Source organism: Lissotriton helveticus, chromosome 4_1 (assembly GCF_964261635.1).
Source record: "Lissotriton helveticus chromosome 4_1, aLisHel1.1, whole genome shotgun sequence".
NCBI classification, from domain to species: domain Eukaryota; kingdom Metazoa; phylum Chordata; class Amphibia; order Caudata; family Salamandridae; genus Lissotriton; species Lissotriton helveticus.
The window spans coordinates 2045086041-2045112350 of record NC_136063.1 but is presented as its reverse complement, the minus strand read 5'-3'; the positions used below and the strand labels follow the sequence as shown (position 1 = coordinate 2045112350).

The following is a 26310-nucleotide window of genomic DNA, read 5'->3' as shown; positions in this document are numbered from 1 at the left end:
CATGTCCGTCCCATCTAATTTTTCGGGCAGGCCAACCACCCGTACGTTGTTGCGCCGATTTCGACTTTCAGCATCTTCGACCTTTCTCTCCAACGTTGCCAAGCGGTGCAACGCATCTTCCATTTTGCGTTCCACTGTCACTACCGCTGGTTTTAGGTCTTGAACAACCAATTCAGTTTCTTTCACTCTGTCTGCCAATTTCGAGTGGTCGGCTCTCAGGAGTCCCAGCCCCGTCACGACCTGCGTGATATCTTGGTGCAAGGATGCCTTCGTCGCGGTGATGGTTCAAGATAGCGTCTAGGCGTATGTTCAGCCTCCTTTCCGATACCGTGCTTTCAGTATCATCTCCTTCAACCCGGGAGTCTTCCCGCTCCGCGGCTTCCTCCGTCTTATCCGTCGGTTTCATTGTGACTCACAGCGTGGTCTCCACCCGCCAATTAAGATCTTCCTACGCCAAAGCACTGCTCCTCGCGCTTTCACAGGCTATCAGGCAAGTGGTGCGCCACCAGTTGCACCCAGACAGCACTTGCCCGAGCACTCCTCAAGCCGCTCACACAGTAGCAACCACTGGTTGTGTCTCTATTACAGTTCAGATCCCAGAGCAATGGGCTCCCCAAGCGCACATGTGCCCCTCCGTTCCATGCGTTGTGCTCGCAGGCCAAAAGAGTCGCCTCTTGCATCCACTTCCCTCCAACTGGTGTCCTGCGCACGCTGTACCGCCAAAAGGTCCCCTCTCCGGTAGCCCGGTCCCTGGGCCAGGGCCTATTAGACCCCACAAGTCTCGGTGGCAGTGGCCGCCCTGAGGGCACCAACCCGTGACGATGTGCCTGGGACTCGCCGCACTCGGAGTACTGTCCCTCTAGCTGGTAATGCCCAAGCTGTATGGCTGCTCTGGCGACCGCAGCACTCCTGAGCCCGCAGTCTTCTCACAGGGGTCAGTCTCCACTTTATCCGTGGTCCCCTCCAGTGCATCCGCAATGGGCCGACCTCTCAATCGCCTCCCTTGTACCGGCTCTTGTGTGTTCGCGGACCTGCCACTTGCCCCCTCCTCCACAGCGGCGGGCGCAGGCTCGTTCCGCCCCACTCACCGGGATTTGCTTGTTGCCACTGCTCTGCCAATTTGGCGTCCAAGCATTGGAGCTGCAGTCGCACCCGTGGTCTGTCTATGGGGCGCTGATCCGCTTCATGCCCTCAGTGGCCTGCTGCGTTGATCCTCACCACGGCAATGTGTGGGGGGGTCACCCAAAGTAGATGTGCGCCCAGCCCCAGAACCACTTTTCATACCCCAGGGCAGTGCGCCTCTACAGGGCCGCCGTTCTCTCCTTCACAGCCCTCGACGTCACCCGAATGCGGAGCCCGGGGTCCCCAGTCAGACTGCCTCGCATCTAGCAGCCGTCATCTTAGGGCTCTCGGCCGATCAGATCCTCCTCAGTCCACCGGTGAGCTACGCACTGCAGATGCCCGCAGTCCCGCTGAACCGACCGGACTCCGGCTCCGATCCTCGGGTGAGTCGGTATCTTTAGATGAGGTCGCTCACAGGCTAGGGTGCAGTGCCGGTCCTTCTGATCGCTTTCACCAGTATCACATCACCGCCATCTTGTCGTCACCGGCACCCAGGGACCGCTCAACCCGCTCCAGGGCTCCACCGAGAGCTTCTATCCCCCACGTCGGCTGGATATCGTGCCCCTCAGCTTCCGACACCTGTCGGCAAAATTTCGCCACTGTCCAGGATTGTTAACAGGATTATTTCTGAGATCGGGCACGGAGCCTTTAGCTCACGCCGCCGCTCTCATCTCAGCCCAAGCCACGCCCCTTTTTGGTGCTTAATCTTTATGAAACTTTCCCCCAAACACGTTTCATCCATCGCAGCTACTTCAAGCAGGGGTGAGAGAAACGGTGATTCCTAAAACATGTTTTTCCCATGCAGTTTCCCATAGAGAATTTAGACACAGCTTCAGCCAAAATGGCGAAACAGAATTACCCAAAATTTACAAGAAAGCGGATCAAATGTATATATATTTAACAATGCTGTTGATCCACAATGGCTCAGTTGATCCCGAAGCTCAACCACACCTTGTGATTGACTAGCTGAACCTGACGGAAAATTGCACCCATCATCTTAGTCCTAAAAACGAAAAAAATATACGATAATAGAGAGTTGGGATGGGGTGCCCTGGCCCCTGTTCCTTTTTGGGGGGAGGGGGGTCCAGTGGGGCCACCTTTGTCAAATAAAAAATATATATATCTTTTATTTGGAGTTTTGTGGCTCCATGGAATCAATGTGACATGCAGGATGACTCTGTTTAAAATATTATTGAATTCTATGTATTTTTTAACAAAGGTTTTAAAAATGAAGCATAATGAAGCATATTTATTAATTTAAGTTAAAATAACCTATTAATCTTTTGTAAATATTAAGATTATTGTAGGACCAATGTTTATAACATAATTAAATTACTGTTATTTAATTATATACTATGCCTTTAATAATTTTAAATACATACCATTTTCTTACTTTAGTGTGATTTATTAATAATTAAACTTCAGATTTAATATTATTTAAATTAAAAATACTTAAATGTTTAATTTAAAATTAAGTTAATAATTCTGTGACATTGTTTATAATATTGTATGTTTAAAATAAATATATGAAATTAATTATGATTAATTCACATTATTAATTAACAAATTTTTTCTATTTTTTCTAAACTAAATACACTTTAAACATTTTTCCTTTACTTTACCCTGTGAGACCTCAACCTTAATGATGGAGATCTCCCCCGATGTATTTAGCATTATAAGTAGTTACTTTAAACTCATAAATTAGGCTCCAGCCTATACATTTTGCAGGTGAGGACTTTTGAGTAACATTATTCTCATAAATAGTGAAGAGCCCTAAGCAATAAAGTTGCTCAAAAGTGCACATTCATTTGTAATATTATTTATATGAATGGGCTCCATAGGTTTTTGATTTGATTGTTTTAGTAAGCAGTACTACTGTAGTACTACTATACATACTGAAAAATACAGTTTCTGAATTGGGCCCTTTGGGAATTTGAACATGACTACCATAACACAATATGGTAAAGATATCCTTCAGTAGAACGCCAGCTGCCGTGTTGAAAACGGGACGCAGTTTTCAGGATACGGGGTGTTTTCAAGATACGGGATCGCGTGAGGGATTTATTTACTTTGAATTGAGGGAAGGACGAGCATTTAGTGAAACTGATGCTTGAATTAATGGGGATATACTGGCAGCAATCAAATGACTAAGTGACTGGGATAGAGACTAATGATTGTACGGCGGTGGACATTTCAAAACGGGAATTTTGGTTCTTGAGGAATATTGCGGACATCGGACGAGTTGATGGTTGGAGCTTAATTATATGTCAGTCCTGAATAAGTCAAAGTGGTAAATATTAGCACGACGAAACACGTGTTGGCTGCTATTTTCTTTGGATACGAGTTTGGAACAATAAATACTAATTTGGAATACATGGATTTTGTGAGCACAATTTGTATGGCTACAGAATAAAAAATAACGGACTGGACTGTGCCAACTGAGGAATACTCTTTTGAGAAACTATTTATATATGGACATTAACTAATCATTGCATATTTGAGTGCTCAGGGATAACTTTCTGATATATTACTAGTGATACTGTTTTTAGTTCTTAGCACTGCATATCTGTGAACTCAGTTTTGTTTAAATAGTACTAGCATTGGTAGGGTTGCTTAAACTATGACCTAGAATGTTCAGGAGGTATGGTGCGGGTCAAGATAGTTTGTTTATGTCCTTATTCTTTATATGTCTCTTATTCCTTCTGTGTAATAAATGTATCAGCTCTTCATACATCAGTGTTGGCGGCTGCAATGCAGTGGTGTTGGCAACAATCTGTAAAATCAATAAAAAAAGTTGCTAAAAAAGAACATTATCGTCACACACTATTTGTGTGGAGTTTTGGACATGACACTCTATCCCTTTGAGGGCTTGAACATCCCAATACCAATGCACTATTTCTATGGGGACTTGATAATTCCAGTAACTACACCCTATATTTGTGGGGACTTTAACAGCACTATAATCACACTCCATCTTTATGGGGCTTAAACATTGCTATAATCACACACTATCTCTCTGTGGACTTGAAAATCACTATAATCACACACTATCTTTGTGGGGCCTTGAACAACATTATAATCACACACTATCCCTCTGATAACTTGAATATCATTACCTTTACATACTATCAGTATGTGGACGTGACCATGAGGTTCTCCAGACACTCTGTTGGTAGAGACTTGAACACCACTATAATCACACACTATCTTTGTGAATCAGGTCCAATCTGTGTGGAGACGTTATTTACACACACTATATTTGTGTGAAATTGAACATGTTGACCTTCACAAATGATCGCTGTGAGATCTTGAAAATCTTCGTAACCACACACTATCTCTGTTGGGACTTGAACGTCCTGTGTAACGGCACACTATTACGGAGGGTATTTGAACATTCCAATAATCACACACTAGCTCTGTGGGGACTTGAACATTCCGATAATCACACACCATCTCTGTGGGGACTTGATCACTATAATAACACATTATCCCTGTGGGGACTTAAATACAATTCTCTTTACACACAATCACTGTGTAGATTTGGCCATGATAATCTCCACACACAATGAGAGCAATTGCAGCAATTTCACATTACTCTGCCTGTTTGCGTACTTATGAGTAATTTTGCACAGACATCCTGTTGCAGGAGCACCGGAACAATGAATATAGCGAGCATGAGTGGATGCGGACTGCTGCTGTTCGGTTTCTGTTACATGTAAGAACTATTTTCGTAGCATGAAATACAACATCAGGTCCATTTTGTGCATTTTGCACTCTGAAAAAAGTGCTAAATGCTGGGATATGCTCCTTGCATAATTCAGCAAAATGTTGCATACTTTTGCTGTAATTTTGTATAATTACGCTACAGAAAATAATGCAAGTTACTCCCACTCCTACTTGTCTCTTAAGAATTTGAGCACTAAGCAAAGAGTTCATACAGTTTTAAATTCCCTTCTGTAATCTTGCAATATGGTAATTTCTGGCACTTTAATAAAACAATTCATCTATTGTGTACCCATAGAATAAATGAAGTCATTGAATTATGAAAAGATGATCATGTTATTTGCATATATTACTGATAAAATAAACATTTAGCCATGTGTGCATGACTGTATTCAATAGCAAATTATAATTATACAGCAAGTCCCCACAAAGATGGTAACACATGTTCATGTCCCCACAAAGATGGTTCTGTGCGCGTGATTAAATAACAAGATATTTGCAAATTTGAAGCAGGATCCTGTATTATAAATTTTTTCTTAACAGTTTTCCCTTATTGGTATATTTTTAAAACCTTGTGAAAGGTTAGTCCCCACAAGGATGTTAACACGAGTTTGTGTGTGTGTGTGTGTGTGTGTGTATGTATGTATGTATGTATGTATGTATATATGTGTATATATATATATATATATATATATATATATATATATATATATATATATATATATATATATATATATATTACCTACTGGCGGTCGCCAGTAGGTATATATAGTTAGGATTTTTTCTCTATGGGATTTTTGAAAATTCTATGTCTAATAACTTTGGCGTTTGTGGACGGAATTGGCTGAAATTTTCAGGAAAATGGCACATTTTGTTTCTGAGCAGCCCTTGAAAATTTGGGGGGGGTTCATCAAGGCGGGGCCGAGAAAAAAGGGGGGTCCCAAAACGTGTTTTTAACATTGAGTTTTCCATAGGGCGGTTGGCCTCACTTTTAGCTCGAAGGGCTGAATGGATTTGCACGAAACTTGGCAAAATTGTAGGGACTGGTAGCCCGATGTGCCTTTTGTAGGTCTCAATATATGTGCTTCAGTGGATTTTGAGAAATTAACGTTCAAAAAAAGATATATATCTGTAACAGCGGACCGGGCAGCGCTCCAGTTCGCGTACTTTTCGCGCAACGGAGCTTTGTGAAGCGAAGCTGATTGGTTCTCCGGCGTCTGTAAACATTCCAAACAGTCTGTAGCGGCCGCCATCTTGTCTCTCGGTAGGATCGAGAGACAAGAGGAGGCCAAAGCGAAGGGGCAAATGACCATAAGGGGGCATAGTAGATTCTCGCTGACCCCCTAGGTTTGATGTGGAGGTTTTAAAAGGGCCCCGCGGGGCAAAAAAAATAATAATAATAATAATCGAACGGCTGAATGGATTTGCACGAAACTTGGTAAAATATTAGGGACTGGTAGCCCGATGTGCCTTTGCTAGGTCTTAATATATGTGCTCCAGTGGATTTTGAGAAATTAACGTTCAAAAAAAGATATATATCTGTAACAGCGCTCCGCTTCGCGTAACGGAGGTTTGCGAAGCTGATTGGTTCTCCGGCGTCTTTAAACATTGCAAACAGTCCGTAGCGGCCGCCATCTTGTCTCTCGGTAGGATCGAGAGACAAGAGGAGGCCAAAGCGAAGGGGCAAATGACGATAAGGGGGCATAGTAGATCCTCCTTGACCTCTTAGGTTTGATGTGGAGGTTTTAAAAGGGCCCCGCGGGGCAAAAAAAAAAATAATAATAATAATCGAACGGCTGAATGGATTTGCACGAAACTTGGCAAAATTGTAGGGACTGGTAGCTCGATGTGCCTTTCCTAGGTGTCAATATATGTGCTTCAGTGGATTTTGAGAAATTAACGTTCAAAAACAAGATATATATCTGTAACAGCGCTCCGCTTCGCGGAGATAAAATTATATCTGTATTACCTAGCTGTTGCTAACACCAGTTAGCGACGGCTAGTAGGAGATAGCGACCATCTTGGGCCCCACTTTGCATGTGAGTGATATTTATCACTAATGACATGCAAAGTGGGGATGCCAAGATGTTAGCGACTGGAAACAGTCGCTAACATCGCTATCTCCTATTATCAACTTTTGGAAATATTCGCGATAAGCGCGAATATCTCCAAAAGCTAGCACCTGCCCTGAGCAGTTCTTAGCCATGTCATCCAATGGGAGGTGGATAACATGGCTAAGAGCATTAGCTCGGTAATGCATGAATATCGCTGAGTTTTCAGCGATATTAATGCATTGCGGTCCTTTTTTATCGTATTTGCGATAAACCTTGCTATTATCAAGGTTTAATCTGCGATAATTTCTGACGATGCTTAGCGGTAAAAAAATCATTGCTAAGCATCGTTAGGGATAAATATCGCTTAACTTTGGTAATATGCCCCAACGTCTGTTAACGTTCGATTCGAAGGAAATCAGGAAGTGTTGAAAAACATTGTCTGCGCCATCTTGCCTTTTTTCAAATGCCACACTTTTGTCGTGCACGGCAGTCATTTTAGATGCCTTGACCAGACCCACTCTGTGCACGCTGTCGATCCTTAGCATGGCTCCCCACCCTCGCAAGCATCTCCCCCAGGCAGTGGTCACCCCCGCTCTCTGTCTTATGCATGGGTAATAAACCACCCCCCATCTGCGCTGCTCTTCCCTGAGAATCACACCCTGTGCCCGCCCGACACCTCCCTTTCGCCCTATTCACTACCGCACCCTCTGACACTCCTTTTCCTCTGTGTCCGATTGTCCAGGCCGGTCCTAGGGTATCAGCTAGCCCTGCAGATGTAGTTTATGGCCCCAGCTGTAAAGAATCACCCCTCTTCAAAGGAGTTATAGTAGATCAAGGCCCACACTCGATGAGATCCGTCACAGCAGACGCGTTCCTATTATCTGAAAACCATCCTGTATTGTGATTGGGGAGGGGACCGAGCCTGAAGCGGAAGATTCCAGGGATGACTCTTTGTACATCAAAGTTTTTACAATTATGTGTCACATTAAAAATATATAGCACTCCAACAAAGTAGTAAGATTATAAAACTTTAATAACTTATAAATATATACAAGAAAACAAAAACAGTAATAACATATAAACATTTTTAGGGAAAAACAACGAAGTAGCGGTCGGCTGTGAGAATAGTCCCAACGCAGCACAACGTCCAGATTTCTGGCGTGGGGCGTCGCGGGGGGTGGGTCATCAGTAGCAAACTGTTGTGCGAATAGTTCCAAGGCAGCAGAACGATGGCACCAAGGTGATGTCCAGTAAGTTGCCGCACTGGTTTTGGTATCCTACAATGCTGCTCCGAATAACGGCGTGGGGCGCCCCGGGGGAGGCGGCGTGAACGGGCCTCTCCAGGTGGAGTCTCATCTGTTGTAGTGGGGCGTCCCTTTACCGTTTCAGTTGCCATTCCGTCCGCTTTTGGTCCACTGTGTCAAAAGCCGCAATTCAGCTGAGTTGCGCCCACTCTTGCGGTGCAGCGATAGGCGGCTGCGCCCACTCTTGCGGTGCAGCGATAGGCGGCTGTCACAGGACTCTCAAAATGGCGGCAGGCTGTTTCCTTTTTGGGCCTGGTCCACTGAAATGGCCCTGGGACACCTTGGAAATCGGACGCTAGTCTGCTAGGTCTTGGACCCCATTCTCGAAAGCGTCCCCTCCGCCTTGAGGATTCATCAAAAGTTTTGGGGGCCCCCGACTCGTGTAGGCTTCTGGTGGGGAGCGGCTGCCATGATTGCTCGCGGAATGACCACGACGGAGCTACGAGATGGTGGTGCTCTCATGCTGACGCCAGTTTAGTCTGAAACATCCAGAAACAAGGTGGGGCTTTCATCGTTTGGGAAAAAAAAAAAGTTTTCATCCAATGAAAAGTGTTGTTTTTAGGTCATATGATCAAGCCTTCCATCATTAAGAAACCAAAAGTAAAATGAACCAATGAAAAGTTTTATAAACAAGTCACATGACCTGTTATGCGGCATAGGGTATAAAATGCGGAGAAAATACGTTGGCACGTGAGGCGGCGTCAGTAGCGGACCGATGTGCGAATAGGCCGAAGGCAACACAACGCGCCAAGATCCGGATGGCACCGAGGTGGTGTCCAGCAAGTTGCAGCACTGGTGTGGCCATCTTACAATGCTGAAAGTCGGCGTGGGGCGCCCCGTTGGCCTGTGAGTTTGCGTCAGTAGCGGACCGATGTGCGAATAGGCCGAAGGCAGCACAACGCGCCAAGATCCGGATGGCACCGAGGTGATGTCTAGCAAGTTGCAGCACTGGTGTGGCCATCTTACAATGCTGAAAGGCGGCGTGGGGCGCCCTGTTGGCCTGTGAGATGGTGTCAGTAGCGGACCGATGTGCGAATAGGCCGAAGGCAGCGCAACAATATTTCCTGAATAGAAGACACCACAAGGCGCTGAGATGCCAAGATCCGGATGGCACCGAGGTGGTGTCTAGTAAGTTGCCGCACTGGTGTGGCAATCCTACAATGGTAAAAGTCGGCGTGGGGCGCCCCGTTGGCCTGTGAGATGGCGTCAGTAGCGGACCGATGTGCGAATGGGGCCAAAGGCAGCGCAAGAATATTTTCTGACTAACCACAAGGCGCTGAGATGCCAAGATCCGGATGGCACCGAGGTGATGTCTAGCAAGTTGCAGCACTGGTGTGGCCATCCTACAATGCTGAAAGTCGGCGTGGGGCGCCCCGTTGGCCTGTGAGTTTGCGTCAGTAGCAGACCGATGTGCGAATAGGCCGAAGGCAGCACAACGCGCCAAGATCCGGATGGCACCGAGGTGGTGTCTAGTAAGTTGCAGCACTGGTGTGGCCATCCTACAATGTTGAAAGTCGGCGTGGGGCGCCCCGTTGGCCTGTGAGATGGCGTCGGTAGCGGACCGATGTGCGAATGGGGCCAAAGGCAGCGCAACAATATTTTCTGAATAGAAGACACCACAAGGCGCTGAGATGCCAAGATTCGGATGGCACCGAGGTGGTGTCTTGCAAGTTGTGGTACTGGTGTGGCCATCCTACAATGGTAAAAGTCGGCGTGGGGCGCCCTGTTGGCCTGTGAGATGGTGTCAGTAGCGGACCGATGTAGGCAGCGCAACAATATTTTCTGACTAGAAGACACCACAAGGCGCTGAGACGCCAAGATCCGGATGTCACCGTGGTGGTTTCATAGTTGAGAGGCACTTCATCTGCAGTGGGGCGCCGAGATCCGGATGGCACCGAGGGGATGTCTAGCAAGTTGCTGTACTGGTGTGGTCATCCTACAATGCTGAAACTCGGCGTGGGGCGCTCATTAGCCTGTGAGATGGCGTCAGTAGCGGACCGATGTGTGAATGGGGAAAGGTAGCGCAAGAATATTTTCTGAAGAGGAGACACTACAAGGCGCTGAGATTCGGTTACCACCGAGGTGATGTCTAGCAAGTTGCCGCACTGGTGTGGCCATCCTACAATACTGCTCCGAATAACGGCGTGGGGTGCCCGAAGGGGGGGGGGGGGGAGGCGGCGTGAACGGGCCTTTCTAGGTGGAGGCTCGTCTGCTGTAGTGGGGCGCCCCTTTACCGTTTCAGTTGCCATTCAGCTGAGTTTCGGCTGCTCTTGATGCTACAGCGACAGGCGGCTGCAACAGGACTCTCAAAATGGCGGCCTGTTCTTTGGATTTGGGCCTGGTCCACTAAAATGGCCCTGGGACACCTTAGAACTCGGACGCTCGATTTTTTTTTTTCCTTTCCTGTACATGCAAAAAAAGGTAAATGCCCGGTACGTTACACGCTTCATCTGCCACGATGAACTCTCCAGAGGAACCGAAAAAAAATATAGTTATGGTAACTATACCATGCATCGTCATATGGAGAGGTGGCACCAATTAATTATAGTGCTGCATAAAAGAGAGATTTGGAGGAGAACCCCTGACCTGCTAGTACATTCATCAAAGAAGTGGCACTGACAGCATCAGAGGCAAGGGAAACGGTCCCAAATATTTAGAAGAACTTTGGAAAGATTAAAATGACATGTTTAGATTGTGGCAAATTAATTTCATGTGGACAGATGAGTGTTACTCTAATAAATACAGCATATGAACATCATCATAGTCGATGGTTGGTAGAGACATTTTGACTATATCCTGGACCTGCCCGTCCTCGCCCAAAATGGCGCCGGAATAAATGGGACTCGTAACTCCTTGTTGTGTACTGGTTGCAGAACCTTGAAATCACGAGATACGTATGCAGTTTTGAAGCACATGGCGGGCGGGGACGAGAATTGATTGAATATTTCGACATCCCTATTGATATTAAGTTCTGATGTGTTATTGATTACTGTACTGTTGAAAGTTCGAATTAACGTCACCCATGGTACTTGCCCGCAAATGTATATCTAGATAATTTTATTGTAACTGGCCCTGTCGTATTTTAATTTTAAAATGTACGTCCACCGATTCCGTAACTGTTAGACACCTTAGTTCTTGCAACCTAATGGCCCGCCCGTTACGTTCCTCTACAGTGTAAATGTCTACTCATCATATACGATTACAGTTTGTTCCGTGGCCGGCCCACGTGATTATAGGCCCGTATTTGTATAATGAAATTTTCACAATAAAGGTTTTTAAAAGAAAACATGGTAGTAGTATATACATTGGTAAAGTTTTTATTAATAGTCACTGTTTTAGAATCATTAAAAGGCAAGTGAAATAAAGCAGACCAATTACATGAAGGGTAAAAGGTATAATACGAAGGAACGCAGTAAAGATAAATGGTCAAGGGCTGTTGTGTTTTCTACTCCTGCAACATAAAGTGATCGATAAGAATCTCATATTCAGGCGTATCGGCGACTAAGACAGCAGGTCGACCCTCTTTTGCTCAACGGCTCCGTCATGGGACGAAGAAACGCTCTTTTTCTCGAAAAAAGAATATATTTTACTTGCAGGACAGTTGTAAATTTTCCGGGAAAGTACATTAGCCTGGAACATTATAACATATATTTAAGAAAAAATAATGTTCGGAAGTAATAAAAAGCGTAATTTTTAGGTCATATGACCAAGCCTTTCATCATTAGAATAAGAAAAGTAAAATGAACCAATGAAGTTTTATTAACAAGTCACATGACCTGTTATGCTTACGTTACGCGCTGCGCGTCGCGCCCCGGATGACTTCCGGATGCGCTAACGCGGCGCGTCATATGACGCATTACGCGACAACGCAGGTCCAGAATATAGTCAAAATGTCTCCACCAACCAGCGGTCGGAACACAACCCCTTTCAGCAGGCTAAATAGTTCTGTTAAATGACAACAGAAGGGACAGGCAACAAGAACCATTAGTCAAAGAGGGGAGGGCTAGTTCTTCTTTACCGGGTTACATTGGGGCGCTAACGGAACTGATCGAATTGGTAGTCTACAGTGTTTCTGGATGTTTTAGACTGAAGCTGGGGTTAGCATGAGAGCAGCACCATTTCGTAGCTCCGTCGTGGTCATTTCGCAACCAATCATGGCAGCCGCTCTTTATCGTTATTTTGGGCGGGGTGGGTGGCGGAGCCGAGCTGTTTTGCAGCCATCATTGTGTGGAGTTCAGTTCATTTCACTAGTTTTGTATTTGTCATGAGGGGTTGTTCCTAATGTTTCTATTTTAGCGAGGTCAAAAAGAGATCCCATTAGTGGCCTACTGATTTTGCTCGATTCCTTTTCTTTTTTTTTTTACACGATTTTTCGTTATCTGCAAAGACTAAACAGAGTATTGCGACTCTGTGTTTGTTTGTAAATAGAGAATGAACCAAAGAGAACCAATTCTAAAACAGTAAATACTTGGATAACAATTAATCAAATGGAGAGAGAAGCAGGCACGACGTATTACAACGGGGGCAAAGGCCTGCGTTAAGTACCCTTCACTATGTGCAAAGAGAGAGTACTCCTAATAGAAATGAGGGGGGGGGGCACCATTCAAAGCAGATCAGTGTGCATAAACACGAAAATGTTTTCAATTACCACGTACTTGACATTCGACAGCTTGATATTTGCTATTAAAAAACCATTGAAATTCACTGAAAAAACCATAGGTTATAGACCATATATAGTTAGGAATTAGCATTTACAAAACCTTGAAAATTCACTGAAAAAACCATAGGTTATAGACCATATATAGTTAGGAATTAGCATTTAAAAAAACCTTATTTTACTCACACAAAACCATTGAAATTCCATATATAGTTAGTTGCACTAACTATATATCGCGCACCCGCAATCCACTGCTGATGATGTCACATATTACATCATTCATGACATGGTCAGTGACATCACTGATGACATCACTGATGACATCTCAAATGACATCAATGACCACATCACTGATGATATCATTCATGTGACAATACAATGCATCTCCTCACATTTTAATATAACCTCTGTTTCACCCAGTGTTAAATACAGAGTATAATTTTTGAAACCATTGACACACCAATACTAGTTAGTACATACGCACTCACTGATTCCTACGTCTACACACACATTCACTCATTCACCCATACAATCATTCATACATACAATCACTCTTCTTTACAACACTATCATATGCACTCATACACCTATACAGACACTCACACTCTGCCACTCATCCATGGAGTTACTCACACACCTAGTCAGTCCTGTAAAGAATCAATCACACTTCCATTTTCTAGTTTATACAGTTAAACATAGAGCACCTTACGTTTTCAACCATATACTAACACATACTTACTCTCTTATACAATCATTGATAGTAGTACACATTGATCTGCACAGAGTCACACACCTCCCAGCCAGCCACACACACACTCAGTCTCCCATGCAAATACTTGGGCAATCAATCAATAACCCATATAGTTACTCATATAGCTACTGATCAACACATGCAGCAGTTTACAGAACAACAGACATAATGATGCACAAATTAAGACAGTTTAGTCACTAACCCATGCACTCAGTGAGACACATTTAATCACTCACTCATACAGTCAGTCACCCACCTACTAAATGCTTCATCCAGACACTTATACATCTACTCATTCTTCAATATGTAAAACATATTTAAAGTTTACAGAAACACACAGTCACTGGATGATGTCATCAGTGATGTCATTTGAGATGTCATCAGTGATGTCATCAGTGATGTCACTGACCATGTCATGAATGATGTAATATGTGACATCATCAGCAGTGGATTGCGGGTGCGCGATATATAGTTAGTGCAACTAACTATATATGGAATTTCAATGGTTTGTGTGAGTAAAATAAGGTTTTTTAAATGCTAATTCCTAACTATATATGGTCTATAACCTATGGTTTTTTCAGTGAATTTTCAAGGTTTTGTAAATGCTAATTCCTAACTATATATGGTCTATAACCTATGGTTTTTTCAGTGTATATATATATATATATGTATATATATATATATATATATGTATATATATATATATATATATATATATATATATATATATATATATATATATATATATATATATATATACACACAAATGTCCCAAGCGGGGGGGGAGCGGCTTAACCGCTGGTGCTGGCGGCGAGGTTTGGGGCATCCTCGCAGAACATGCTTGAGCAAAAGACGCCGCACACCACTTCGACGGTTTAACTTCGGTTCTTTATTTCCAAAGTTCCTCACCAGGTGAGGAACTTTGAGAATAAAGAACAGAAGTTAAACCGTTTAAGTGGTGTGCGGTGTCTTCATTAAATTGGAGGTCTTTTGCTCAAGTGTGTATATGTATATATGTATATATATATATATATATACACACACATACTCTTGTCCAGTTCCCCGCGTTCCCTTCAACTCCTCCCGGAGATCCGAGTCACCCAGTGAGTAACATAGGCAATTCTAGTCCAAGAAAACAACTGAAGTAGTACCTTATTTTTTTCCCACGCAATAATACAAGTAGCTAACTCTTTTTCAATGGGGCCAACTTATATGTTACCCAGTGGCAGTCGTGTTTACTAATGCATTTTTTGGTTTGCTTATATCTATGTCACTGTCTGGCGAATCTTCGTAAAAATATTTGTATTGCACCTCTGCTCCTAACTTGAAAGTTTTTGGGGGTGCAGAGAAAAAAGTGGGGGAGGTGTTTCTCGCCATGCACTGCAAATTACCCCACGTATTACATCACTCATTGCACCTTCGTTGACATTGTTGATAATGTTACTAAAGAAGTTACAATAAAATTATTGCTAAGAAAACTGTGCATGGCACTTGATATTCTCACGAGTTTCGGGAGGAATTCTGGATTACGTATCAACTGGGGCAAATCTCACCTTTACGTCCTCCAGGGCAACCCCCGAAGCTCCCCAGCACCTGCCCAATCACAGTGGCGGAGGATGGCTTCAAATATCTTTGAGTCTTTGTCTCCACAGATAAGGCTAGATTTATGAAAGGAATCTACTACCGCCCCTGCAACGTCTCCAACGCGATGCTAAATCTTGGCAGCAACTTCCATTGTCCTTGTTGGGCCGCACGGCCCTTTTTAAAATGATGGCACTGTCAAGATTTCTTTATGCTCTTCAAAATTATCCGGACCTGGTACCTAACTCTTATTTTGTAGCAATTGAAGCGGCGCAACGAGACCTCCTCTGGGCAGGCACGCCTAGAATAGCATTACATAAACTTACACTTGGATGGTATGATGCCAGGGATAGCCCTCCCTGACATCCGCAAATATTACTGGGCTGCGCACCTCTCTGCGATTAACCAAGGGACATATAGCGACGGTAGCGACCCGGGTTATGGGATGGACAGATGGCTACTTCCCAGGGGAATTATGAAATTGGACTCTACTCCAAACCTGGTAAATACCACCTCACAGGACCTACAAAACACTCAGTGCAAATATGGCACATAGCGCAGCGGAAGCTCGGTTGGTCAAATATCCTTACCATGGCTACTCCACTATGGGCGTCCGAAAAACTGGGTAACTTGGGACGCACAAAGGGGTTCCGCAACTGGGACCTCATTGGTATCTCACAGATTAAAGACTTGTGGAGTCCCAAGGGGGTGCATTCCTTCGCCCACTTGCAACAAACATACGAATTAGCGCAAACTGAATACTTTAGGTACATGCAAATCAGACACTCCCTCCAGTCAGACATACTTCCAGAGACAAAAATACCTCAAGCCTCCCCGCTCGAAGACAGACTGCTAGATGGACACATGCCAGAACACGCCATCTCCCTCACATCTAAAAAATTAATTAATAACCCCCCTGACTCGCTCCTTCCCCTTAAAGAGAGATGGGTTGCTGATGGGTTAGAGATCGACGAAGAAGAGTGGATGTATGCACTGGCCTCCCCTAGGGAGGTGGCGATTTCGGCCAGACTTGGGCTTATTCAACTTAAAATACTGCACAGGGTGTACATCTCATGCACAAGACTACAGTTGATGGGTGGGGGGAGGGGCTATGCAGGAGGGGCTGTGGTGGGATGGGCTCTTTCTTCCATATACTGTGGGAGTGCCCAATGGTGCGAAGATTCTGGAGACGTGTGGTGCAATGCATGCAAAAAATTATATATATATATATATATATATGTATACGTGTGTGTGTGTGTGTGTGTGTGTGTGTGTGTGTGTGTGTGTGTGTGTGTGTGTATATATATATATATATATATATGTATATGTGTGTATATATATATATATATATATATATGTATATGTATATGTATATATATGTATATAGGCACAAAGGGTTCTACCGGGATCCTTGCTCCCAAGTCAGGTGGCGTCCAAGTTCGGCGAACCACAAGCCGAAAATCAAATTAGATCCACAGGTTGCTTTGCAAAGCATACAAGACGCACTCAGGAAATTGCAGAAAAGCGGATTTATTATCCAGCAACACGCTACGCGTTTCGACAAATGTTTGTCTTGATCACACGTGAAAACCCCCTGCTGGTGACAATGAGTTATACATTTCGATCATGTGAAATCCTAAACACAGAAAAAGGACATACAAGCAGTTCCACTAAAGTATTATAGTAAAACGACCGCCATATTGGACTGGTGAAAAGTAACCATTGCACCTCGTACTAGGACAGTGCCTAAGGACAAGGAAATAATGCAGCACAAAAATGATGCAGCAAAATTAAGCAAAATTAAACAATTCTAAGGACAAGTGCCCTCTTAAACTTGAAAGTTATTCAATTGAAAAGTAAAAAGTAAAAGTTACTAATACATCTCGTAGTACGACAGTACCTACTGTACAAGTTCATATTGCAACGCAAAATATTAAAGAAGTATAAGGACTAGTGCCCTTCCAACTAAACAGCTAGTCAGTCGTGGATATGAACAAAAGCCAGATTCACTGGGTACATTGGTTACGGCGGTCTGGAACAATAATCAAAACATGGACTGGTCAAATGACATGTCTAACCATGTACCAGAAAAAGTCTTGCAAGCAAATCAAATATGTATGCATCGGACAGCAGGGAGAGTGCAAAGAAATCAAAAAAGTGAAAATTCTACTTTCATTCTTGTGGTAGTGTCATTCATCCAAAGTTCCACATGATAGAGGACCGTGACAATAAATGTGACGGGATTGAACACAGGAATTCTCCATCACATCCTGAAAAATACACATAAAACATAGTTAAAATCAAATAAAATCAATGTAAACCTAGAAAAGGAAAACATGAATGATTATATTTTAACTTCTTCATTCTACACAGCTTGTTCTGAAGCTAACATTAATATTAATAGGACTGAGGGATCCCAGGGAAGGGGGGAGGGGTGTTTATTTAGTATATGGGGGAGAGGTGAGGGAGGATATTTATCCCTCATGTAAATGAGTGGCAAGCTCCTCATCCCAGTTATGCCCTCCCGGAAATTGTGTCTCGAGGTCCATGATCCAGCGTGATTCCTTCTTCCTCCGCGCCAGTTCACGGTTGCCTCCTCTTCTTCCAACATTTACCTGTTCTACCACAAAGAACCTAAGCAGAGAGTTGTCTGAGTTGTGGAATTCTCTAAAATGCCTTGCAATAGGATAGTGACTGTCAACATGGGTAATGGCCCTGAGATGTTCTATTACTCTCTTTTTGGCTGTGCATGTGGTGCTACCCACATATCTTTTGTTACATGGGCATTCAAGTATATAAACAACGTACGTGGTGGTACAGGTGAGGAATTGCTAAATAGGTTTATGTTCCTTCTTCCCTGGTATGTTGATATACTTAACCATAATGCTGTTGGAGCACGCTTTACAATGCCCGCAGGGGTAAAACCCCCTAAGACCTTGAGTCCGTTTTTTGTTGTCAGTTATGTCACTTTTAATGAGCATATCTCTCAGATTTCTGCCTCGTCTGTAAGTAATTTGGGGTCTAACGGTGAGGAGGGGACCTACAATATTGTCACTACGTAAGATTTTCCAGTTGTTGGCAAGTATTTTACGTACTTTGTCGGATTCCTGATTAAAGGTGGTTATAACTCTCACGTTATTCTGGGTATCTCTGCCTGTGTCTGAGGGTGTCGAATTGAGAGCTTTCGTTCTATCCACACTCCCGACTTTTTGGACAGCTTTGTTGAGTACACCTTCGGGGTATCCTCTCTCTCTAAATCTGTTCAACATGCAATCTTTTTCAGCTAAGAAGGTGGACTCATCGCTACAATTTCTTTTTGCTCTGAGTAGCTCACCATACGGAATGCTCCATTTAAGAGGGTCCGGGTGAGCGCTAAGGGCATGGAGGAGGGTGTTCCCTGCGGTGTCCTTTCTATGCAATTTAGACGTGAGATGCCCATTAGTGACTTCTATTTCTGTGTCGAGAAATTCCACACGTTTCTCACTAATGTTGTGAGTGAGATATATATTGTAGGAATTCCGATTCAATGTATCGATAAACGTGACAGCTTCTTCACGTGTACCTTGCCAAACGACGAACAGATCGTCGATATATCGTATCCAGGTAGTGACTTTTTCAAAGTATTTATTGAGGTCATTGTCCGATCTGATTTCTTCCTCCCACTTCCCTAGAAACAGATTCGCAAAACTAGGCGAAAATGCTGAGCCCATGGCCGCACCACGTACTTGTTTGTAAATTGCTCCATCGAACATGAAGATATTGTTCTGTAAACAAATTTTCATCATGTTTATGAGCATGTGGGTATGGTCCATGAAACAATTATCCCTTTGTCTAAGAAAATGCAAGCTGGCTTCCATGCCTTGTACATGATCGATGATCGTGTACAGTGCATTGACGTCCATGGTAATGAGAAGAGAGCCCTCTACCCATTGTAAATTATCAATCTTTTTCAAAAAATCAGTGGTATCTTTGATATATGCCGGAAGTCTGAAAACATATTCTCTCAGAAAGTGGTCTACATACTGCGAGAGATTCTCATTAACACTACCTAGGCAGGAGATGATGGGTCTGCCCGGGGGGTTGAGAGCATTTTTATGGACCTTGGGGAGCAGGTAGAATATGGGGAGCTTAGGATAATCTTTCTTCAAAAAGCAAAATTCATGCCATGTCAATAAACCCTTGTCCCGCCATTCAGTAAGTGATTCCCAGGTTTCGAGTATACATTCATTATACTGGACCATAGAGCTTTTAACATAGAAATCACTACTGTTGAGTTGTCTCAATGCTTCGTTTACATACATATCCCTACCCCATAGGACAATGTTTCCCCCTTTATCCGCAGGTCGCAGAACAACACTTTTGTCTTCTGCTAGTGAGAGAATGAATTCCCTCTGACTTTTGGTGAGATCGAAATCACCCTTTCTGCTAGCTCTCGGTGCGTGTTTGAGATTCTTCAGTTCTCTAGTAACCACATCATGGAATGTATCGATAGAATCGTGGGGCATGATGGGACAAAACACAGATTTAGGTTTAAAGGAAGAACCTGCCGCTTTATCCGTTCTATTTTCTTCCATACTACTATTATAGGTATCCTGTTGACTTTCCCAAATAGTCAAATCCATGATATCAGCGGATATTTCCTCAGGAATAGTATCCAAAGGGTCACCTCCACCTGCCGTATATACCACTCCTTGATTATGTTTGAGATAGTGCCATTTCATAAGTTTCAATTTCCTGGTAAATTTAAAGATATCCACTCTTGTGTCAGGGTAATTAAACAATTCTGTGGGACAAAAAGTGAGACCTAAACAAAGAGTTTGTTTCTCAGAGTATGTGAGGGTTCTGGAGGAGAGATTAATTATAGTTTTGTTTACCATTTGTGCATCCATGGTTATTTTTTGTTTTTGTAACCACTTCTTTTGTTTCCCACAAAAGAAGTGGTTACAAAAACAAAAAATAACCATGGATGCACAAATGGTAAACAAAACTATAATTAATCTCTCCTCCAGAACCCTCACATACTCTGAGAAACAAACTCATTGTTTAGGTCTCACTTTTTGTCCCACAGAATTGTTTAATTACCCTGACACAAGAGTGGATATCTTTAAATTTACCAGGAAATTGAAACTTATGAAATGGCACTATCTCAAACATAATCAAGGAGTGGTATATACGGCAGGTGGAGGTGACCCTTTGGATACTATTCCTGAGGAAATATCCGCTGATATCATGGATTTGACTATTTGGGAAAGTCAACAGGATACCTATAATAGTAGTATGGAAGAAAATAGAACGGATAAAGCGGCAGGTTCTTCCTTTAAACCTAAATCTGTGTTTTGTCCCATCATGCCCCACGATTCTATCGATACATTCCATGATGTGGTTACTAGAGAACTGAAGAATCTCAAACACGCACCGAGAGCTAGCAGAAAGGGTGATTTCGATCTCACCAAAAGTCAGAGGGAATTCATTCTCTCACTAGCAGAAGACAAAAGTGTTGTTCTGCGACCTGCGGATAAAGGGGGAAACATTGTCCTATGGGGTAGGGATATGTATGTAAACGAAGCATTGAGACAACTCAACAGTAGTGATTTCTATGTTAAAAGCTCTATGGTCCAGTATAATGAATGTATACTCGAAACCTGGGAATCACTTACTGAATGGCGGGACAAGGGTTTATTGACATGGCATGAATTTTGCTTTTTGAAGAAAGATTATCCTAAGCTCCCCATATTCTACCTGCTCCCCAAGGTCCATAAAAATGCTCTCAACCCCCCGGGCAGACCCATCATCTCCTGCCTAGGTAGTGTTAATGAGAATCTCTCGCAGTATGTAGACCACTTTCTGAGAGAATATGTTTTCAGACTTCCGGCATATATCAAAGATACCACTGATTTTTTGAAAAAGATTGATAATTTACAATGGGTAGAGGGCTCTCTTCTCATTACCATGGACGTCAATGCACTGTACACGATCATCGATCATGTACAAGGCATGGAAGCCAGCTTGCATTTTCTTAGACAAAGGGATAATTGTTTCATGGACCATACCCACATGCTCATAAACATGATGAAAATTTGTTTACGGAACAATATCTTCATGTTCGATGGAGCAATTTACAAACAAGTACGTGGTGCGGCCATGGGCTCAGCATTTTCGCCTAGTTTTGCGAATCTGTTTCTAGGGAAGTGGGAGGAAGAAATCAGATCGGACAATGACCTCAATAAATACTTTGAAAAAGTCACTACCTGGATACGATATATCGACGATCTGTTCGTCGTTTGGCAAGGTACACGTGAAGAAGCTGTCACGTTTATCCAGACTTCCGACACAGAAATAGAAGTCACTAATGGGCATCTCACGTCTAAATTGCATAGAAAGGACACCGCAGGGAACACCCTCCTCCATGCCCTTAGCGCTCACCCGGACCCTCTTAAATGGAGCATTCCGTATGGTGAGCTACTCAGAGCAAAAAGAAATTGTAGCGATGAGTCCACCTTCTTAGCTGAAAAAGATTGCATGTTGAACAGATTTAGAGAGAGAGGATACCCCGAAGGTGTACTCAACAAAGCTGTCCAAAAAGTCGGGAGTGTGGATAGAACGAAAGCTCTCAATTCGACACCCTCAGACACAGGCAGAGATACCCAGAATAACGTGAGAGTTATAACCACCTTTAATCAGGAATCCGACAAAGTACGTAAAATACTTGCCAACAACTGGAAAATCTTACGTAGTGACAATATTGTAGGTCCCCTCCTCACCGTTAGACCCCAAATTACTTACAGACGAGGCAGAAATCTGAGAGATATGCTCATTAAAAGTGACACAACTGACAACAAAAAACGGACTCAAGGTCTTAGGGGGTTTTACCCCTGCGGGCATTGTAAAGCGTGCTCCAACAGCATTATGGTTAAGTATATCAACATACCAGGGAAGAAGGAACATAAACCTATTTAGCAATTCCTCACCTGTACCACCACGTACGTTGTTTATATACTTGAATGCCCATGTAACAAAAGATATGTGGGTAGCACCACATGCACAGCCAAAAAGAGAGTAATAGAACATCTCAGGGCCATTACCCATGTTGACAGTCACTATCCTATTGCAAGGCATTTTAGAGAATTCCACAACTCGGACAACTCTCTGCTTAGGTTCTTTGTGGTAGAACAGGTAAATGTTGGAAGAAGAGGAGGCAACCGTGAACTGGCGCTGAGGAAGAAGGAATCACGCTGGATCATGGACCTCGAGACAAAATGTCCGGGAGGGCATAACTGGGATGAGGAGCTTGCCACTCATTTACATGAGGGATAAATATCCTCCCTCACCTCTCCCCCATATACTAAATAAACACCCCCCCCCCCCTTCCCTGGGATCCCTCAGTCCTATTAATATTACTGTTAGCTTCAGAACAAGCTGTGTAGAATGAAGAAGTTAAAATATAATCATTCATGTTTTCCTTTTCTAGGTTTACATTGATTTTATTTGATTTTAACTGTATGTTTTATGTGCATTTTTCAGGATGTGATGGAGAATTCCTGTGTTCAATCCTGTCACATTTATTGTCACGGTCCTCTATCATGTGGAACTTTGGATGAATGACACTACCACAAGAATGAAAGTAGAATTTTCACTTTTTTGATTTCTTTGCACTCTCCCTGCTGTCCGATGCATACATATTTGATTTGCTTGCAAGACTTTTTCTGGTACATGGTTAGACATGTCATTTGACCAGTCCATGTTTTGATTATTGTTCCAGACCGCCGTAACCAATGTACCCAGTGAATCTGGCTTTTGTTCATATCCACGACTGACTAGCTGTTTAGTTGGAAGGGCACTAGTCCTTATACTTCTTTAATATTTTGCGTTGCAATATGAACTTGTACAGTAGGTACTGTCGTACTACGAGATGTATTAGTAACTTTTACTTTTTACTTTTCAATTGAATAACTTTCAAGTTTAAGAGGGCACTTGTCCTTAGAATTGTTTAATTTTGCTTAATTTTGCTGCATCATTTTTGTGCTGCATTATTTCCTTGTCCTTAGGCACTGTCCTAGTACGAGGTGCAATGGTTACTTTTCACCAGTCCAATATGGCGGTCGTTTTACTATAATACTTTAGTGGAACTGCTTGTATGTCCTTTTTCTGTGTTTAGGATTTCACATGATCGAAATGTATAACTCATTGTCACCAGCAGGGGGTTTTCACGTGTGATCAAGACAAACATTTGTCGAAACGCGTAGCGTGTTGCTGGATAATAAATCCGCTTTTCTGCAATTTCCTGAGTGCGTCTTGTATGCTTTTCAAAGCAACCTGTGGATCTAATGTGTGTATATATATATATATGTGTATATATATGTATACATATGTATGTGTATATGTATATATATGTATGTGTATATGTATGTGTGTGTATATATATATATATATATATATATATATATATATATATATATATATATATGTATGTGTATATATATATATGTATATGTATGTATGTGTGTATGTATGTGTATATGTATGTGTATATATGTGTATATGTATATATGTGTATATGTGTATATGTATATATGTGTATGTGTATATGTATATATGTGTGTGTATATATATATATATATATATATATATATATATATATATATATATATATATATATATATATATATATATATATATATATATATATATAAATTTTTTATATTTTTTTTTCAACAAAGGCTCCACAACACCTCCGGCAAGCTAACCAGCGAGAAAGGAGACTGACCACAGGATCAGGTGCAAAGATTTTATTCGGCACAGAAAAACAGCTGCGCGTTTCAGGCTACACGAGCCCTTGTTCATATATATATTTGACCTTTAAATACACCACTATTTAGCTAGGTACCTAAACGTATATTTATAATCAGTTTAAATTGCTCTTTACCTTAGGAGTTGATAATATGTATGTTTGAAGATTTAATGTACATATTCTGTCCTGCAAGTCCTAATGTTTTATCTCTGTTTTAGATCCAGAGTACAGAAAGTTTCTGGAAACCTATAGTGTGGATGATGAAAAATTGATATCGACTCCGGAAACTTTGCTTGAGGAAATAGAGGCGAGAAACAAAGAATTAATAGGTATGAAAGATCGGTAGGTGTTTTAAAAATAAGCCTTGGCCTACACCAGTCCTAACAGTTTTAGGTTTTGATATGTTTTTTTTTATTTAAAAGAGGGTGTGCCAAGAGCATAGCCATTACTTTCTCGCGCTCTCCTTCTCTCGCTTGCTCTCCCGCGTCCCCCTTTCCCCAAAAAAGACAAAAACAGCAGGAAGCAAATTTAAGCCTAGATCTTACCACTGCCTATCCCTCAGGATCCTCCTCCTCTGCCTCTAAGGCTCTTGAGACCCATCATTCCATTCCGAGACCCCAGTCAAGAAAGTTTGCAGCTTTTGCAACTTATTTCACCAAACGTGAAATCAACACTTATGTAAAAGTCACATGATTTCTACAAAAGTGCTCGCGAAAAATAAGGACATTATTAAAAAAAAATAAAGGAAAATTGGGCTTCTCATCCTTTTATTGACTGTGCTGTCACAAAGACAATAAAAGGAAGGTGAACAACTTGGCAGGAGAGAGAAGGTGTTGGATTCCTCTGTGTGCATCTCTAGGCCCCCTCTCACTACACTACCCTTTATCTTTGTCAAGCTGTATTGCAGAAAGCCACCAGTTTATCCTCACGGTGGTTAGGCATAAAAAGCATTTTAAATTGGCAACACAGGTCTTCTTGTTTTATCTTTATACAGGCATTCTGATGGGTAATGGAGTCAATTTAATGACATGGCTACATAATAAACAATTTGGTTTTTGGCACTTATGCATAGCACAACTGGGCTCAAGGGCATTAGAACCCTTTACTTGTGCACCAGCTACATTACACAAAGTGAGATTCATAAAAGTGGTTTTTTTTCAAGGCACGGAGAGTTTTTAATTTGCTGAGAATCACAGTATGTTGAGGCGGTGCCTAGTCCTGTACTGATTCCCCATGTCCATCGCCGGAAGCCCTCTCAAACAGCCGAGCTACTAGAACCTCTTTTTGGTCCACATACAGAGGTCTCACAACCACACCACATAATAATCCACTTTCATTAATTAGTCCATACCAGTTTTTTGCTGTACTGTACCCCCTTGGTAATGACGCCTCTTAAAGTCAGTCAATTGCACCAAATTATTCAAAATGATACTCTGTCAACATATTTGAGAATTCACAGTAAATATAACTCTGCTTGCTCAATAATGTAAATCTGGCAAGTTAGTACCCTTTCTTAACTCTTGACGGACCTGGTTTTCCCCTACTGAGGAAGATCCCTCTTGTGTTTCTAACTCGGATAAGAGGGTAGGGCTAATGCAGTTCAGGAGAGTGCATTGACCAATAATAAAACCACAAATCATGGTGTAGATGCAAATGTTGCATCACATAATGCCCTTCTTAATTGTTGAGCCCCCCCAACCCCCCACCCAATGTTCCCATTCGTTGTGAGCTCCATCACAAGAGGATTCTCTCTAATAGTCTTATGCTGTAGAACTTTGGTTCTTAACCTTTGGTCTTATGTGGCCTCCCACTTAATCTCTTCTGGAATTTGTGGGTCCCCTTACTGAACCGATATTGAAATTGGGGTACCCCGACTGAATTCCTGCTGGAAGCCAGAGACCATGGCCTAAGCAGTTTAAATGACTAGAACTGCACAGCAGTACACCATAACACAGAAGCAAGCATTCACATTGTAAATGTATTTCGGACTAAAAAGATGATTCAGGAAATCGTGCTCCTCACACAGACTGTAATCTGAGTGTAAAACGAGCTCTTAAAGAAAACTCCTGAAGTGCCATCATATACAGTTGGGTCAGAATCAGGCTGTTTGCCCGCTCCTTGGCATGTTCTTCGAAGTCGCCTGGCTTATCCACTAACTGGATTTTTTTGCTGTCACTTGATGTCTTAGGACATTACTATTTTATCCTTCGAAGTAGACCCAATTCTTGCATTTTTCGATCTCTTTCAGCTTCTCTGCATCTTTTCTTAGACCGATGTCCATTCTGTGGCTGCAAGTTATCTAATCTAAGAAGGGTAGGGTGATACCGAAG

General features: G+C 42.6%; 1 protein-coding gene across 2 annotated transcripts in view; it reads left to right on the top strand.

Annotated features, from left to right (window-relative positions):
* The window catches only part of UPF3B (UPF3B regulator of nonsense mediated mRNA decay), a 233505-nt gene that overhangs the window by 112557 nt on the left and 94638 nt on the right, over positions 1-26310 (top strand). For both annotated transcript variants that reach the window (XM_078688708.1, XM_078688709.1), the window contains exon 5: positions 24199-24309. In XM_078688708.1, coding sequence (XP_078544834.1) covers positions 24199-24309 — 111 coding nt within the window. The remainder of the gene's footprint in view (positions 1-24198; positions 24310-26310) is intronic.